Source organism: Echiichthys vipera (assembly GCF_963691815.1).
Source record: "Echiichthys vipera genome assembly, chromosome: 20".
Taxonomy (NCBI): domain Eukaryota; kingdom Metazoa; phylum Chordata; class Actinopteri; order Perciformes; family Trachinidae; genus Echiichthys; species Echiichthys vipera.
This window is the reverse complement of record NC_139845.1, coordinates 9,775,605-9,795,054: the sequence shown is the minus strand read 5'-3', so window position 1 is coordinate 9,795,054 and position 19,450 is coordinate 9,775,605. Positions and strand designations below refer to the sequence as shown.

General features: G+C 39.8%; 1 protein-coding gene across 1 annotated transcript in view; it reads left to right on the top strand.

Moving 5' to 3' along the window:
* The window catches only part of exoc4 (exocyst complex component 4), a 122,664-nt gene that overhangs the window by 10,210 nt on the left and 93,004 nt on the right, over window positions 1-19,450 (top strand). The window contains exons 5-8 of the mRNA XM_083935566.1: window positions 50-159; window positions 2,680-2,780; window positions 2,934-3,088; window positions 8,751-8,931. Coding sequence (XP_083791692.1) covers window positions 50-159; window positions 2,680-2,780; window positions 2,934-3,088; window positions 8,751-8,931 — 547 coding nt within the window. The remainder of the gene's footprint in view (window positions 1-49; window positions 160-2,679; window positions 2,781-2,933; window positions 3,089-8,750; window positions 8,932-19,450) is intronic.

Sequence of the window (19,450 nt, the reverse complement as noted above, 5' to 3'; positions counted from 1 at the left end):
CAATAACATGACTTATTTTAGCTTGATAATCACTGTGCCCCCCTTACAGCTCCACGGCCAAAGACACTTCTCCAATGCCTGTGTTGGATGTCAGCAGCCTGTCAACCCCACGCAAGCTTTTGGATTCATCACAGTTCAGCACACCTGGATCCAGCAGTGGTACGGTCCTTAGATCATATTAGAATGGGGAGTTAGAGGGAATAATGGATGGGGAATTTGCAAAAAGGAGGCAAGACGATTATGTGAAAGAAAACAGAAGCAATAAAGAACTGTGGATTTTAAGGGGGTGTTTCATAAAAAAACAACACATTTGTTGTGTGGTTTGCTCTCCATTAAAATAGCATACATTAGGAGAACTACAGAGATAAACACATCAACAAAGCAGTGTTGCCGGTCTCTTTGGGTAACAAAGTGTGTGGATTTCAATTCACAATTTCACTTTCACTGTGCTGATATCCTTAGTGATAATGAAGTCATTAGCATCATTCTGGCTTACATCCATTTGCATGTCATTATGGGTGTGCATTGCCAGCCCTACACACACACACACACACACACACACACACACACACACACACACACACACACACACACACACACACACACACACACACACACACACACACACACACACACACACACACACACACACACACACACACACACACACACACACACACACACACACACACACACAGAAATTGTTGATCCAAACTATTATACAAAGAACTAAATGCGGCACTGATGCCTCTTTGCACATACACATTTCCCTCCTTGCAGTATATGCCATAACATCTTCAACTATAATCATAATATACACTTCCCTCGCTAACATTATTATCATCTTGTCCCCCCTATCTGTACCATTAGTCACCCAGCATCTCTGTCATCGCAGCAGGGGGACAACATTCATTACGCTTTATGGTAACAAGCACTTTAACAGGGGCTGATAATGCGGACTGCAACTGTATTCAGGAATGTATGAATTCTCTCTTGGTTGTTTGGGCGTAGAGTCAGCACTGCATTCCTTCCAGGCAGAGAACAGAGGAACGCAAACAAGAAGATAATGAAAAAAGTTAATCCTGCAATAACTTTGTGTTCCCTTGGTGTTTCTGAGTTTTTATATTAAGCTTGGCACTTTTTCCCACCACCCACCTTTGGCGTTCTAAGTTAGCGACTCACGCTTTCTTTTTTAGCTCTGTGGATGCCATGCAACCATACACCATCCATACCATTCATTATCTACAATCTGTCTATAGCGTTTAGCTCATACTTCACTTAGGGCTTATGTCGGCTACAACTGTTATTTCAGTTATATATCTTTTACACCACCTCTTTTTATTCACTCAGCGTGAACATCACCATGTGTGTTATGACTTTAACACACACACACACACACACACACACACACACACACACACACACACACACACACACACACACACACACACACACACACACACACACACACACACACACACACACAAACGTACAAATTACCAATGGTACATTATAAATATCTGTTCAATTCACCCACCCTGTAGGCCTAACAGTAAAAGCTAAACCACATGTTTCCCCACATTATGCAAAGAGAACAGTGGCAATTAGCTACCGCCAGGCGATAAGTGCATACGCATCATCATGCTAACAACTGTGGTCACGACACAGCAGCCGGCTTCCATCAATGCCCTAGCTTGCCATTTGGTCTAATAGCATTAGAGCACCTCATTTGTAGCTAGTAATTGTCATAATTATTACACAAACTACAGTTGGAAGGGGGGAAAAGAGGAAATACACCCAAAGTCCATTAACTTGCCATAAACATTAACTCTCTTAACATGCTTTGATGGGGAATTGGGAGCCCCCATCTAATGGAAATTAGAGCATCATTCAATGCTGCCACTCTCAATTTAGTCGCTAATGTGGCTAAGTCAGATGGAAAGAGGGGAGATGAGCGGGGGAGGGGGGGATAACAGGATAGGTGCAGGTGTGTGCGCTTTAAACGAGAGATGTAATATATTAATGCAGCTGAAGCTGTAATTTAGTTTTTTTAGTGTGTTAATAAAAAGGTGTTCTAGGTTGTTGGATTTGTACATATTAGGGCTGCACAATAACTCTTTTTTTTTATCAACTTGTTCAATAAACATTGTGAAAGGCACTAAAGGATTTTTTTAATTCAGCAGGCAAATTCTTGTGTTTTTAAAAGTATACTTAAATACAGAAATGTGTACACTTAAATGTCTGTTCATTTATTGCAAGTAATATCTTTATTGCAACATTTAATGTTATCACATATTTTCCTTTTTTTGGGAAACGCCTGAAGACGTATCAAACATTTCTCGAGTTCTAAGATTTATCGCAGAAGCTGCTGTTTCCTTTATGCCGTATAAATTGCAGCTCAACAGAAATTTGTGGATTTGAGATGGACGAGATGGACTAGGTGACATGACATGTTTCCAAGGACTTTGTCTTTGAGCACAGTGACTCAGAACACCCAACATAAAGAACATTAAGATCGACAGCAGTTGGTATATTAATGTGCAAATACAAGCAAAACATTGTGTGTAGTTTTTATTTATCTTTTTGTCATTGTCTTTGTCCATTATGAAATTATTGGAGCCATACGCCTGTAAGCACTTACTGTACATGTTAACTTATGTGTATTTATACTTTCTTAAGTGCGTGAGCTGCAGCAGGATGTGCGGGAGTTGAACCCAGCGGACCTCCCTGAGGTGGATCCGGAGGAGAATAGTGCTGAGTTCATGGGCATCCTCATCAAGGTACAAACATAACAGTACTGAACACTTCACACTTCACTATTGTGAGTTTTCTAAACCCCAATTATCTTCCATCCACCTTTGTGTTCTATGCTGTTTCTGTGTCTCCTTGTTCTTGCTTCAAGTAAAGTGCTTGTATCATCCTTTGTGTTCAAGGCTCTGGCCAAGTTGAAGAAAATCCCAGAGACCATCAAAGCCATAATGGAGCGTCTGGAACCTGAGCTGAAACAGATCGTCAAGAGGTCCACCACTCAGATAGCAGACCACGCTTACCAGAGAGGAGAAAACTTGGCCCAGGAGAGTCAGCCAAGGTACAGTAATGAGACAGGGAGGATAAGGAAACACACAGAAAGACGAGCGATGATTGCTATAGATCAGTGACAAAAAATAGAAACTGGAGGTTAATAACTAATGAAATGAAGAAGGAATGGGAGATACAGTTGAGCCGTTTTTTTCCATACACATGGGCTGGCTTGGCTTGAGGTGGTTTGACTCGGCCAGTCAGCCCAGCATGGCAGGGATTTGCATTTCCATGACAACAGGGCTACCTGCTTATAGATGTGTTCAGTAGGTTGACTTTCAGGGATCTGTCTCTATAGTCACTCTATATATATTGGTTGTCTTTTGTATTTTAGCATTTTCTATATTTAGTTTCTTAAAATGCGCATTAATTCAGATATACTGTGTGTAGGATATTACTATACAAGTTCCTGTTGTGACGTCCCAACGTCTGCTGTTGCTATTGAGAAGCCAACAAGCCTGAGTGGTCAAAGAGCTGCATCAAAAAGGTGGATTAACACACTTAACATCCTAACATCCTTGTTATGTTGGGTTTTCTACCACAGTAACTTAACATGTCTCCTATACAGCTCAAAGTGAACATGAAACAGTAAAATAAAGCAGATATCTGAATGGGAGAGAAAAAAACCTTAAAACCACAGAGGTTCTGTTAGAGGCTACAAAGGTACTGAGAGTTTGAGTGAGAACTTTAAAAACCTCTTTCTTTCTGTTGTCCTGCTGCGAGTCTCTCCCGCTGAGTCTCACAACACACACTTGTTTGAGGAGGTAAAGGGGGGTTCTCACGGGTTGGCCACAGGGGGCGAGACGTCACCCTAGCCTGTTGGAGGGAGGTTTAGATGAGCTCTGGCCCCTTTTGAGGTGGAGGTCAATTTCAGGCGCGGCTTGTCATTTTTTTGTAATTTTTGCCTGTAAAAAAAGAATACAGTGGTTTATAAAAGCCAATGTAGGTGAAAGACGAAAGACGAAAAAATTTGAGAGAAAAAAACCTAGGATTTTCTCTGAGATTATGATGTAGTAAATGTGCGAAACTAAAACTGAGATGAATGTGAAGTTCAGTTTTCTGTCAAGGAATCACATCATTTTGCTTTGCATGGTTAGATCAACCTAAGTCACCCCACAGCTTCCACCGCTTACTGTATATTATGCCTGCGGATTTATGACCTAATTAAACTAATTTGCAAATGTATTACGCTCTGTACGTTTTTGTTTTTTTTACCTAAAATCGACGTAATAAACTGTTGAGTAGGATCATCCAGTTCAATCAGTGTTAACAACAGTATGCAGCTACTGTTGCTACCACAACTATACATTTACAAAGCTATCACTTGTAAGCCCCTCAGTATTGTTTCTATACAGCAATTTTATTAAAGCAGCCTGCTTGCTTATTCTCTTGTAGTTACTGTATTCCCTTTACACTCAATTCCCCAGTATCATTCAGTAAGGTGGCCACACTCTCCAGTGGTCTATTCTTACTGATACAGAACAGCTGTTTAGAAATACTAATATGGCTTGGATTGGTCATTTATTTTGCTAACATGCAGAAAATCTTTTAGGTGTTTTTCAAGCTGATAGTAAAGGCAGTAGACAACATGTTTTGAATGCAGTCCCATGGGGCTCATAGTCAGACAGTCAACCGGGTATGAAACACAGTTAAGGCGAGGACTGGAGGCATGCCTGCCTCAGACCATGAAAACAGATACTCTGCTGCTTTAAACCTAGACAAGTCATGGTTAAACACAGCCCCACACACACAAACAACTTCACAGCTGCCATAGAGGACTTCGAAATTTTAAAAGCAGTCACATCCGCACCTGCAGACATACACACAGAGGGAGCAGACTTGAGAAACACTGGTCTCAGTCCACTGATCCTGAACCATTAAAGAGGAACGTCTTGTTTTCTGTCAGGGATGTTCTCTCCGGCCTCGTCTGCCTTCCCTCTCCGGTTGCCTGCTGAATCTCATCTGACCTCAATATAACAGACCACTGTGTAGCTCATTTCCAGCTCTACTCCTTACAGATTGTTTTAAGTTTGCCTGCATGTGCGTATGTGTGACTGCTTAACGCTGCATTCGCATCAGAGCATTCGCATTCGGGCGAACACTCAGGTTTGTGTGTGTGTATTTGTACTTGGATGCATACACACCTAGTTCTGCCTATGTTCACTTCAATTTAAAGTCGAGGCTTGTTGCTATGGAAACTTCAGCCAGTGTACCACTTGTAGGGAACAATGGTCTTGCATATTGCACACTATTTTATAGCACTGCAGACTAGCAGGCAACACTTAAGCACTTTACAGCATATACGATGGTGTGTGGCTACTCTTGGAGGTTTATGCTCTCACTCACGTCCCCTGTGATCCGCCACATCGAAGTGCATTTTCATTTCCAACTCCTTTCGCTAGATTTTACTTTTGGTAAGATACTCCATCCAAAGTTATTAGCATGCACCACTGATCTGTGAGTAGTTCAGTTTAATTTACATCAAATCAGACTTGATTTTTCATCTTGCATTAGAAAAACAGAGCCTTATTTCTTTTTGCTTTGATTTTTTGGTTATAGGAGATTCTGAATCCTTCAGAAAGAGAGCTGATTTAAAGTATAGAAATGCTTGAATGACCAAAGAACATTAGGATAAAAGGCTAAGTATTTTAAATCCAATTTAAAAACAAGAAAAGCACATTGATCACAAGAGTGATTGCTTGTCTCTTTTGGACAGTTTTTGTCTGCCTGTTCACTAGTGTGGTCATTTGAAACATCTGAGGGACACATTTGTGTGACTGTGTTTCGTCTCTGTGCATTTGTGTATGACGGCGGGATGACCTGGCACACATTTAAAGATCCCATGTTATGCTCATTTTCAGGTTCATACTTTCAGTGAAGGTTTATACTAGAACATGTTTGCATGCTTTAATTCTCAAAAAACACATTATCTTTCTCAGACTGTCTGTCTGAACATAATATATTAACCCTCCGTCTGACATGCTCCGTTTTAGTGTCTTTAGGTGCAGGAATCTCGTAAATCCCTCTCGGTCCTTTTTTTGTAGTTGAAACACGGCGAGTGAACAGCCATTAGAGAGAGCGTGTCCTGAAACTTTCTGAGCCGCCACTCTATAGGGCTACTGGAAACACAACTTATTTAAGCCCCCCTCTGGAATAAGTCAAGTCTGCTCTGATTGGTTGTTGTTGTACATGTTTGAAAGAAAAGAAAATGGTCAGGTTTTCCAGGTCCTCCGCATCTTGGCGTCTTCGCACTGTCATTGCAGTCAGGGAATGACTGTAGCTGCACTTTCTACCTATATATAGTATAGTTGTGACATCACAAGCCCTAGTCCTGACAGCTCGTTTAAAGGCACCATTCCTGAAAACAGGCTTTGTGCATTTCTCTGCATCTTAACCTCACATTTTATATGGGACCTTTTAATATTTAACTGTCATTTCAACAAAGTTGCAGTTTTGGTGAGTTAGTCACAGACTACACATCCACGTGTGTGCTACCTGCTTTCTCTCCCAACTGTTCATCAGCCATGTGTGTGTCTGCTTCGATCTTGAGGGGAAATAAGTAGTGAGGCCTAAAGGACAGACAATATGGATTAGGATGGCATCCACGGGGAGGTAATGAGGAGGACTGGGCTTTCTACACTTTGTGGGTGCGCGTGTGCGTGCGTGCATGTGTGTGTGTGTGTGTGTGTGTGTGTGTGTGTGGGTGGCACTTAGATATTGAACAAAAAGAAGTGGTGACAAGGTCAGAGCCATAAATCTTGTGTGTGTCCACCTCTACGTATGCATACATGACCATGAATTGTTTGTCAATTTCTGAAAGTTGATGTTCAGCGTGTATCCTTCTTCTTGTCAGTCCTTCATGTTTATGCATGAGAGGGTGTGGGGAGAGTGAGAGAATTCCTTGACGTTTCACAGCTCACGAACATCTTCCATTCACTGAGTTATAGCTCATAGTGATTTGTGCCTGCTTTCCTCTCCATTAATAACATTTACTCGCTGCTACTGCCAGTGTAGTGACAGACAACCAACCAAAATGCCCCCTCGTGAAACATCCATCTTGCCTGTGCGTTATCCTGATACCTTCCCAGGAAACCTTGGCCACTTCACAAAACTTTTAGCATGCTTTCTTTTCTTGCAGCATTTAAATTTGTATTGACTTGGTTTGAATTAGGTAAGAGCTCAGGTACTTTTTCAGTAAAGCAGTTACTGTTTTTCTGGCTTTGAACCTAACCTTTTATTCCGGTTAGCTGTGCTTCTGGCTCATAACAATAATCTTTCATTTCTTAATTAAATCAGCAGAAAAGCTGATTGGTTAGGTGCGGGAAAGATGTAAGGGTAAGTGCGTAAGAAATGAAAAAAAGGTCTCACTTACCACTAATTAAATAAAACCAAATTAAAATGCAAGGGGAGAGTACTCAAAGACCAGTGTTAGACAAACAGTGTGACTGTATTTATATTAACTGTAATAACTCCACTAAAATAAAGTGGGCACTCACTAGAATGGGTGCACTGGGTACTCATTTCAGACTCGACTAATATAACCTGTGTTCCCTCTTTACTTTGAAAGCTTTGTCCTTGTGCAGAAAGCAGGTATAGCTGCAAAGTCTGTATGGAAGCATTAGTGTAGATGAGGCATCTGTGAGTTACCAATCCAAAGCGTAGCACTCAGATCAAGTGGAAGGTCTTTTTGGTTTTTACTGTGTTCTCTTCTTCAGCCAGAGCCATTTAGAACTAATGAGAGTAGCTGTTCATTTGAGTCCAGGGTGGGCACGACTTTTTCGATAGCCAGCCCAGGTGCTGGGTTATTACTGTCGGGAAAATAGCTGTGGTTATCTGTTGAATATGCAATGTGAATGAAAACAGGGCACTGAAACCGCTAATTGGTTATGTAAAATGCACTTTGTAACGATTTTTTGGTAGATTATCTGGTGCTATCTGTTATTTCCCTCATTTTCTTCAGGACAGCTGTAGTTTTCTCATTCGTTTTCCTTACATCAAGCCATAAATTGGATTGTACATGTTGTTTACCTTTATTGTGCAGGTAAATATGGGTAAATATGAATCATTTAATTTCAGTAGAATGCATCCTTACACATATAAACCCTTCTTGTGGGAGTGAAGAGGTAAAACGTAAATGTAAGACAGAGAGGAATGCACAATAATCTGTTCACATTAGTTTACTGTATTTGTGTGTTGTCATAAAAATCATGTTTTAATCGATACCATAAGAGAGAGGTAAGGCACACATGCATGAGCCCCGAGAGCTGTCTCTAACTGTGGCAGTTCTCTGGGGTGTGGAGACTTTGAAAAATGTGTCAACAGTAACACCACACTCTTAAGTCTAATTTCCCTTTCTTTCTAATATTAAAACAGAAGCTGAGTTCCTTGGTTGTTGTCTGGTCTCTTTGTCTAGAAATCCAAGGCCAAGTGATTTACTGTCGGAGCAGGGTATTTTCATAACCAATAAACTGTTGAGTGAATGTTGTGCTGGCTTACACAATACATGTGTTCCAAAACTGAAAAATGTATCACATCCTTTTGTTTTGTTTTTCATTAAGTGTGTGCTTTTCATAAGTTCTCTTGATCTCCCCCATTTTCCCTCTCCTCTTCATGATTTTACTCCCCACTCACCTGTTCTCCTCCCTTTCTGCTCTCTCTGCCTCCCTCTACAGGCTGCTGCTGGAACTGCTGGAGCTTTTGTTTGACAAGTTCAAGGCAGTGGCCCAGGCTCACAGCGTGGTGTTGGCCCACCTGCAGCAGATAGCGGTGCAGTGCCCGGGCGGGGCCCAGGAAGAGGGCATTAAACTCTACGAGCAGGCTGACGTCTCTGCCAAGATCCAGGCGGTGCTGCAGGTCAGATATGAGCAACCGTAATAATAGAGTGCCCAGTATGTTTTTAGAATTAAGACCCTAGATATCAAATAAAAATGAAGCTTTAAACAGCAACAGCTATACTGATCTGTGTAGGGAAATGATCTAACACTAGTTTGCTATGTCCAGTAGATTATAATAGTTATGTATCTTCGTGAGTGAAACATGTAATATCTGTGAATCAAGCCTTCTTTGATGTATGGCATTGTTTTTCTCTTTTAGTCTTTTAGCACTACCTTGTTGTTTATTTGCCTTCTCTTGTTGACATACCCCCAGGATTTTACTATTTATCCACTGCCATGGAGATTTGTTCATCCTTGATTATATTTTTTCCACCGAGCACTTGTCTTAAAACATTGATTTAATTCACCTTGTCTCATCGTAAAATAATAGTAGAGAAACTGGTGATAGATTGCATTCAATCTGTCAGGATGAAGGAGAAAAAGACAAGGGAAGCTTGATTGCTTGGATTAACTTTAGGTTCTTTAATTGGCGTGTATTTATGCTGGGGTTGTTGCACCCTGCTCCCTTTTGATTGGCTGAGGGAATGAGCAGCTGTTGAGCTGACCCGTGGTGAATCTCTGAGGAAAATCTGTGGCAGTAGTTGCTCTCAAAGCTGTGCGTGTGTGCATGCATGCGTGTGTGTGTGTGTGTGTGTGTGTGTGTGTGCGTGTGTGTGCGTGTGCGTGTGTGTGTGTGTGTGTCAAGAAAACAACATTTTTCCCAATGCTCCTTCACTGTGAGTTGTCATTTTTAATGCTTCACATTTGAAGCATTGGTCATGTGTATAACCGCATTTTGATTAACCTGAATTTGTTTAAGAGGAAGAGGTGCTTCTTCCTTAATTTTGACAGGTACATCTCACCGTTCTGTAAATAAATACACAAGATATATAAGAACTTGATATCTTTTTGGGGCCCCCTCCCTCCCTCTCCCCTCCAGTGTTTATACAGATCTTAAAATGATAAATAAAAAAAATTAAATGACAGAATACTTTTGCCACTTTAAATTGAAGGTTCATCTAGTTCTAACAGACACACTTTTTTCTCTAGCTGCCATGCATGCATTTAAATATACATGGGTGTTTAGGTTTTGTGTTTCCGAGAGTGTGACTGTGCATAGGCATGTACTGTAAAAGCTCTGCTGCACCGGCAATGTTATAGAAGGCATTAAGCCATTGCGATCACTGCCAACACCCAGTTGCCAGGGGCTTCACTCTCCCCTGTCTCTGCGATGTGAGATAATGTAATCTCTTGATTAGAATACTCATTACGTGAAATGAGGTTTTCTTATTCACTCACTCGTGTTATTATTTCCTGACCGATGGCATCAATATGAAAGCCCCTCATACATCGCCCCCTCCCTGTTGCCATTTCTCTCATCACTTGCTTGTTCTTTCTCTCCCACTCTCCATTTCCATTTCCTTTGCCCCTTCCTTCCTCAGCATCATTCCTGTTGCCTCTGTCTCTCAATTTCCCAGTGCCTTTTGCATACCCCTTTTGCTCCTTGTAATTTCCTTCTTCTTCTCATTATCTTGCTTTCTTTTCCTCTCACAACTCCCACATTCCCTTTCACCCCCTTCATTTAGCCCACTCTGTCTTAGAGAGTTGCATATCAGCTATGAGAGAAATTAAATTCCTTTAGCTCCCACATTGGCTCTGTTAAATTGTATAGGATACGGAGTCAGTTCTTTTCTCACTTCTTAAGGGACCCTTACTGTGAAAAAGACGCTGTATACATAATTACTGTACAATATAAAAAAGCTCAATCCACAGAAAAAAGTCCCTGAAACACTGACGAAATCAGAGCAAACTGTGCCATCTCAGGAGGGGGTCTTAAAGAGACAGGTGCTAAAACAGAGCTTTTCAGCCAGAGGGAGAATACAAGTAGTGAGTCAGTTGACAATTGTTAGTCCTTCGGTGTTTCCCCTACCATTATATTAAGGGGGCGTCCCCCCGCCCCCTTTGAAAGTCAAGTTCATTTTCTTTAATTCTATTTTCTGAATAGCGTTGGATGGAGTCATTTAAGGATCCCTTTCCTATAGAACAGCTCTATACCTTGTACTTTAAGTAAACAAATTAAACAGCCTTATCTTATTTATCTTATTTGTAAGACAATATGTAAATCCTGTCCCTATATGGATGCGTGTGTACAATTCTCAGAAAGCGTTGGAGATTCACATATTCAAAGATTGTTTGTTAAATTGTTTGGGAAGAGGCTCCAATCTTAACGGGAAAAACAAAACTGTAACTTATCAGAGATCCTTCATTATTTTGTTTGAGAAGAGGATTCACTCAAAAAACAACTAAAATAGAATTAAACAAACTGAAATTCTTCTTCCAATTATTGCTTGTTTAATTGCGATCATTCTGTCTGGTGACCCCCCCCCCCCCCCCCCCAAAAAAAAAGAAAAATGCTGTAAACAATAACTTTTTTTAACAGTATTTAACCATTGCATTCAAAAATAAAAAATTTAAAAGTGATATTTCTATAACTGGTACTCAAGCTTGAACATCAGGAAATTGTCTTTGTAACCCCTTTTACAGTTAAATTATTCAAATCCATTCCTGTCTTGCACCTCTTACTCATTGCAGTTCACATCTTTGACATGTACAGAAACCTCTTGGTAGGTGTTTTTTTCCCCACTTTGCGAAGCGAGATACCAGGTTGACCTTTCCACATGACATACCGGCAGACGGATGCAAGAGTCGACAGAAACACATGGTGCACCCAGTTACAAGGCCTTGGCAGGGAAATGCAGTTTGTCAATGTGTGACTGAGGCCGGACAGGCTTAGAATGGGGAGTGGGCCAACATGCTTTGAAAGTCACAATTCATGTAATGGTTCCAATCCCTGTTCAGAAATGCTGGAGATGCTGCTGCTGTTAATTTCAGTGTGGAAATATTTCATCAAAGCACAGAAGACTGGATGGTAATCAATAGAAATGGTTCTGATCTTAGAAGGACTGTTTTTTAGGTTACTTAACAAAGTGGCATCCTGTGGAATGACAGTATATCTACATTTCTAAGTGTACACTACTGCATACCTTTGCTTCTATTTACCTTTACCCATGATTACCTTTTTCTCAAAGCTGTCTATTCTACCAAAGAAATCACAGTGACTGGATCATTTATCCATAAATGATTAAAATGCTTCTCTTTCCTATTCAAAAACAGTAAAGTAGCATGTGACAGTCTGTCAGCCTGGCAAGATTAATGTGATGTTAATGTAGGTAAAAACAACACAACCTGCCAAGCAAAAAAATCCACAAGTTTCCTTTGAATCATTAACAAGATGGAAGTAGCAATACGTTATCAGGTAATTGGGTAACATAGTTCCTAAAAGATCACAGTTCATAAACCTCACTGTGAATTCTTCATTAAGACCACCCAGTGGGAGTGTTATTTAATCTATATTGGCCACAGAGTGACTCTGGCTACTGACGTTCATCACCCTTTGACCTTGTCGGACATTTGGTTTGAGGTGCGTGAGTTTGTTAATTAGCTCGGCATTTGCACATTCTGCAAGGATTTGTGGCCGGGTGACTGCTTGCCATGTCCGTCGTCTGCTGCCGGTGTGTGACCAGAGTGCAAATCACACTTTTAATGAGTGGCTTCCTCTCTGCAGACAGTGAACTTTGAACACTCAAAAATTATGGATAGATGCTGACTGTCGGTCTTATAAAAAAAAAACTGATTTCTAGATCATAGGAACTTCACCAGAAAACTTGAACAGGCACACATTGACATCCAATATCAAAAAGCAAACTTTGCTGATATTGATGTTAAGGTACCTGTCCCTGCTTTAGTATTGTGATTTTTTCCCCTGGACTTTGCTGCTATCTTACACATTGCTTCCATCTTTTTCTAACCGAAACCTCTAATATCCTATCCTATTTTTTATTTATTGATCAGATTCTTCCTCCCCTCCTCTGTTTTTGTTTTATTCAGAAGGGAGCCTCGCTAAGTTTATACTTCATTAATGAGTCATTTCAATGCAATAGATTACCAAGATAAAGATTGGATGTTATGTTTGTGCTAAAAATATATAAATATACAAGTAGCTTAAATGTACAATGCCTTCCTTTGGCTCGTCAACAGAGTGAAATCGAGGTGAATTGAACTGCCAGAGCGCAGCCAGAAGACAATGATCTCTTTTAATTAGATATGAAGCACAGACATTGCTACGTTGTTCTCGCCCAACATTTTAATCAATGTGTCACATTTATTCTACCCTCCAAAGTGCTGTCATATTTACATATCACTGAAGCACAGTAAAATCTACCATCTCCATTGTAAAGTCTCTTCTCTCTCAGCGCAACCACCGCAACCCCCATCCCAACCATATTGACTACATCAAAATCACTGGAGACTTAATCAACTGCTCATGTATGTTTTTGCAATCATTTCCTTGACTTGATAATACACTGTATGACTCTGTGTAGCAAAAGGATACACAGTATTATGTCGTGTACAGTAAATGCTATTGTGGCTATCGTGATATTTCCATGTCTTTTTTGATTCTAAAGCAGGTCTAAGTGCTGTATAAATACTGAAATCTGTCAATCCACAGAGAAAGGCACACTGCTCCTTATTCAGAAACTGTGCCTTTTAAACAAGTTGTCAGGTAATCTATGTGGTTGTACTGTCACAACTACATTATAAATACGTAGAAAGAGCAGCTGCAGGGCTTTAACAGTAATCCGTGACTTTTAGAGATGCCAAGAGTGCAGATGCATGTAAACATGTTCTAATAGAATCCAAAAAGTACCGCCTAAAATGAGCATAGTAAGGAGCCTTTAATTTTATTTACAGTTTAGTTAGAATTGGAGGGATTCAGAATATAAAGACTATTCAGTCAGTCCCATTAAGCAACAACACAGAAACTGTTGAGGATTACATAATGGTTAAGTTCACCCATAATTAAAACCAATTATTACAGTAAATAGTAATATTCTCAGTGGTCTGTAGGCTATATATGTTTAAATCCCTGTTTTCTTTTCTTTTGCTATTCAAATGTACCATAATCCTTGCCCTTTCAACATATTCACTGCTATTTTGAGTATAATAGAAATAAAAATTAAAAGCACATATTTTTTTTGGATAGTATCCATAGAAACACCAGTGTAGTACAAACTGTTCTGCTATTCTTTTTCTTCTCTGTTTAAAACAATTAATGCACATAGAAATGTTTTCACATCAGAAAACCGGTCGGGGACGCAGCAAGGACACTAAGAGAAATGAAATGGGTTTCAGTGAACACGCAGGCATATCTTCCTTTCCTCCATCAACAAGATAGCCTTCAAAAGATTGACTAGATGCAGTACACTCCAGGTGGGAACCCCCACTGGTTAGCGGCAGTTCAGTATTGTGGGAGTAGTTGTAGCTGGAGCTCTCTCAGAACTTGTGAAGGTTATTGAAGTTTGTGGAACACAATCAATAAAGGGTGTATAAAGAACACTTTCTTTGACGACCAAGGACACTTTGGGCTTTAACTTCAAGCTAGCAGCAAAGGATATCAGTCAATATGTTTTGTGACAAGACACCAGCCAAGGGATTTAATGGGAAAACAGACAATTTCAATAAAGCCTTGAGAAAGGAACAAAATTCTCTCGGCTGCTTTTAAGTCGACTTAATAAGAAGGAGAGAACGGAAACAAGGAAAGAGAAAATGAAGTGATATTTATCTCTTCAATTTTACCCTATTGACTGCCAAGTTCATTCAGTGACAAGTGCTCACCTGCATAGCTTTGAGTGTTGCTCTCTTAATTGCACTGATTTGTTGGGAGTTAGGGCCCTAATGGACAGAATGGAGGATGAGTATACACTTTCTCCAAGCACAAAGGGTGACGTGAGGACATTTGATTTAGAAGAAATAAACGGGAGTGCTGGTAATGAATTACAAAGGCAGACTTCGATGAAGCTTTAATCTTTTAAATATTAGAGCTTAGCACTCAGGCCCAGCGGACTGATTTAAGTTTGGGATGAGACCCAAGCCACTCAAGTGCTCAACAAGGTTGGTTGGTTGTTTGAATAACGTTGAATAGTTGTGGTGGAAATGATTGTCTTTTTCAGGGGTACCCATTGTCAGTTTCTCATATGCACTTTGGACAGTTTGAACAGTCGGTTTAATGTCCAATCCAACGTATTCAGCCTAGATAATTTCCAGTTTGCAGTGCATGTTAAAGGGGCCTATGAAGGAGATGTGAGTTTTTGCATGTGCGTCCACTCACACACAAACATGTGCACACACTCGTTGATGTGAACTCTTGGGCTTAGTCTTAGTATCTGGTGTGAAGAGCTATTTGCCCTGATGTCTCACATCTTCACATACCTTTCCACAATTTCTTTTTCCACCCACTGTTTTCACAGATTCACCCATGAATATTGATTTATTTCCTCCTCTCCCGTTTCTCCATCAACTCTCTGTAACCTTTTAATGGATGTGACAGTGGATGTATTCACTGCACTAATGTAGCAGAGAGATAGTGTGTTGTCTACCTTATTAAGATCCATCTACACTGAAGAATATGCTCTGGCCACTTCGATTTTTAAATGCCAGACTTTTGACCTGAATTGTTTAAATGAAGACAATAATGTAGAAGGAGACGTGTTTGTTTCTATCCGTACAATCTTCCTCGGATCACAATGCCAGTTACGTCAGATGTTATCAATGCTTCAGGCTTTTACTAAATTAGATATGGCTCCCATTTGGAACCAGGCTCTGGGGACCATCGCTTAATAATATTGCAGACCACTGCATTTGTTTGTTTTGGTCACTTGCGGATATTTGCCATTTTGCAGTGCTGTGATAATTCTCATATGAGAACTTTGTCTTTGCCTTTCGTGTTTCAAGTCTCTCCAAGTTACAGTTTTGCTTTTGTCATTTACTCTGTCTAATTAAATCTTTTGGTCACTTTCATATCCTCTGCCACGTTGTAAGTGTGCCTCATAAGCTGATGAGCTGTGCGGTCATAGACAGGTGACAGCAATGGGATCTAGACCTCTTTGTTGCATGAGTAATAGCAATTTTAATGAGATTTCATATGCTTGACCTGATGGTTAGAGAGAGGAGGAATGAAGAAAGGGAGATTGTCTTATGGAGACTAGCACAGTACATGCAGATCATATGAGTCTTTCTGAAAAGGATGGATTGCTCCATTATTTGAATATTGATTAGCAGGGAGCACTCTTCCATAGACAGGTAGAGTCATTTTTGATCAAGCAAAACAAATATAATTTATTATTTTACATTCATCAGACATTGATTTAGTAATAAAAAGAAAAGGATTTGATACAAAGTTGTGTCCACATAAATGCAGTTGCAGCATGTTACAGTACATTGAACTTTACTGGTGGGAGACTATGGCCACCAAAACACTGCCTTTAAAGTTTTTAATGGTGCAACATTTAGACAATTACAATAACAACATGTAAATAGTCATTTGCTAATATTAAGTTCTCTTAGAATGTACTTGAATAGTTGACAGATGGAGGTGGCAATGACTCACCAGAGTGCTCATGGTAACACTTGAGTTACTTCAAGTGAATAACAATTTGCTGTGATGCGTTAGTTTTTTTGTGAAACTTTGTTCTTTATAAAGATAAACATGATTAAGACAACCATGGGTGAAGTTTTCAGTTTCTGAAATTGTTCTCATTATTCTTGATAATTAGTTTGCACACTTCACAATGAGATTAAGATACATTTAGTCAGTGTCATCTAATCTACTGAAGAAAAACACAAATTTGCTCTTTGGCTTTGAAACAAAATAACCTTTTTTAGGGCCAATATGGTGCTTGTTATCGAGGCAGCTTTGTAGATTTGACGTGATGTTTAGTCTTTAGTTTGAGATCCGAAACAAACCCTCTTTTTTTAACATCAATTAGAGGTGTTAAATCAGCACCTCTTTAAACTTGTGTCCTCTCTTTGTCTTCCTTATTTTTCTCTTCCCTCTCTCTTTCCATTTTCTCTTTAGCATTCTATTCATTGTACACTAAAAATCCTTTGCTCTTTCTATTCTCCACAGCTCCACCTTTATCTCTCCTTCTGTGTTACTTTATGCCTCCAATCCCTCTCTTCGTCTATCTTTCTCGCTGTCCTAGCAGCCCAGTTAATTGCCTCCAAAGTTCACTCTGTCTCTGGGCTAATGCAATTTAAGTAGGGTCGGAGCCCCTTCATCAGCCCAGCGCTGGCATTTCATTAAGTCTACTTGGGCGTTAGCTTGCAAGCAAGTGGGGGTTTCGCTCCATCAGCTCGTCATTAGTAATTAATACACTGATAGGATTAGCTGCTGCATGAGGCTAGTGGCAAGTGGAGGCCCTAGTGTTGGCAGTTAGATAAGGCGTGCGTGTGTGATATGGCCTCCAACACTGCCTGTGATGTGGGGAAGCATGTTAGAGTAATTACATGTTTTGTGTGAAAGATTGTGTTGAACTTGCGTATTTACATGAACATTTGTGACTAGTTTCTGTGACATGAGACACGCTTACCATCACAACCATCTTAAGTTACAAAAGTGCATGTTTTTCAACAAATTTGACCCGTTTTTCTTTTTTGGTAGTCATCCATTGAAACTTTTGAAAACACAAGATTCTTTCGTATGTATTATTTTTTTCATGTACGGTCGTGTGTGCACTGAAATTAACATCCGCGCAAGCATGTGAAGGCTTTCCCATGCGTGACGCGGGGAGCTCTCTGCAGCGTTAATTACATCATTATGGTCGGGATGGATCTCCATCTGCTTGGCCATTACTCCTGTCCCATTCTGGGCTGACCCACACTGCGCCTCAGAATTAGACACACACAGGCTAAATAGCCCTGCTAAATTATGAAGCCATTAGATATGGGAGGCTATTTTAGAACATATGTATTCACACAGAGAGAGGAATGAAGAAGGAGCAAGAGAGAGAAAGGAAAAGGTGGACGGAGTAAAAGAGAGAAAATAGAAATGTGAGAAATGAGAGATGAAGAACTAAGAGATTTTGAAAAATGAGAGCCAATGAAAGCAACAGAGGGAATGTGCAGATAGAATGATAGAGTAGAGGAAGTTAACTTTATCCGTCTGGGCCACAGTTTCACTGTGCTTGTCCTCAGCTATTGTTAGAAGCTGATAAGATTTTTATGAAGCATGATAAGACGTTGATGGATTTCATCATGGATCATGAAGACAGACCAGGGAAATTGTCCACAAGAATTTTTACACCGATCATCAAAAGGACCCAGTCATTTGCCATCTCAAAGTTTGGATCTGCTATTGTTTTCCAGACTTACTTTGTAGACTGTGTACTACAGGTCACTGTATTTAAGTTAATTGCAATATTACATTAAATGTGATATGAAAATAGAAGAATAATTGAGCATAAATATTATTTTGGGCAGTGCCAAAGCGGTATTCAGATAAAATTAAAGGTCCAATATTATGCTAATTTTCCAGTTCATACTTGTCTTTAGGGTTTCTACTCAAATATGTTTACCTGCTTTAAATGAAACAAAAACCACACTGTTTTTCTCATACTGTCTGTGTGAATATAACTGTATTCTCACTCTGTCTGAAACGCTCTCTTTTAGCGCCTGTCTTTTTAAGAAATAATTCCGGAAAAGCCCAGTTTGTTCTGATTGGTCGTTATTTTCTTTGTCTTCTGCATCTGTGCTTTCAGTGTCTCTGCACCGTCATTGCAGGCGGGGAATGATTGTAACAGCACGGTAGCAGCACTTTATGCCTACATATAGTATAGTTGTGACATCACAGCTGCAGAGCTTGTTTAAAGGCAACGTTTCTGGGTAGAGCCTGTGTGCATTCTTTCTGCATTGAACGTTTCTGTCACAGTAATATTCTAGCACCTGCTCAACCTGCTCTATAATTAAAAAAGACATGGAAATCTCACTTTTTACAAATTGGGACCTTTAAAATGACACTGGATAGAGAGTAAGGTTAAATGTTTCAGTAAGGTTGATGATCCAAACATTTATCAAATGGCAAGTTTTTACAATTACACACTGTATTGATTTTTGAGCTGAGAGCGACTTGTGGATTCAGCTTTTTTTTTCTTAGGGAACTCCACAAAGATAGAGCATAATCTGATGATAAACCTGGGTATTTTTCTTTTTACTTACTCTAGAAATAGACCTGCTATGCAAAGGTCTTCTGGTTAAAAAGGTCCTCATGAATAAGATGAACAGTACAGGCATGTTGAGCTCACAGGATTTGATTGTGAGTGGGCGCTTTAAAGTCATTAATAGGTGTAAGTACTCCATGTTACATTATCTGAGGTGTAATAATAGCTCATAGTGTAATAAGAGGAAGCTTGTGATTTTGATAAATTAGGGACTAACATCAGAGTAGATACATACACTGATGCTTTGTAATCTGATACAGAATATTGTGCTTTGAAATAAGGATTGTAATAGGCTTGCAATTACACATACTTTTTCATTGTCATTTATAATCTATTTTCTTGTTCCCTTCAAATTGTTGGCAGAAAATAACAGCCGTATAAAAA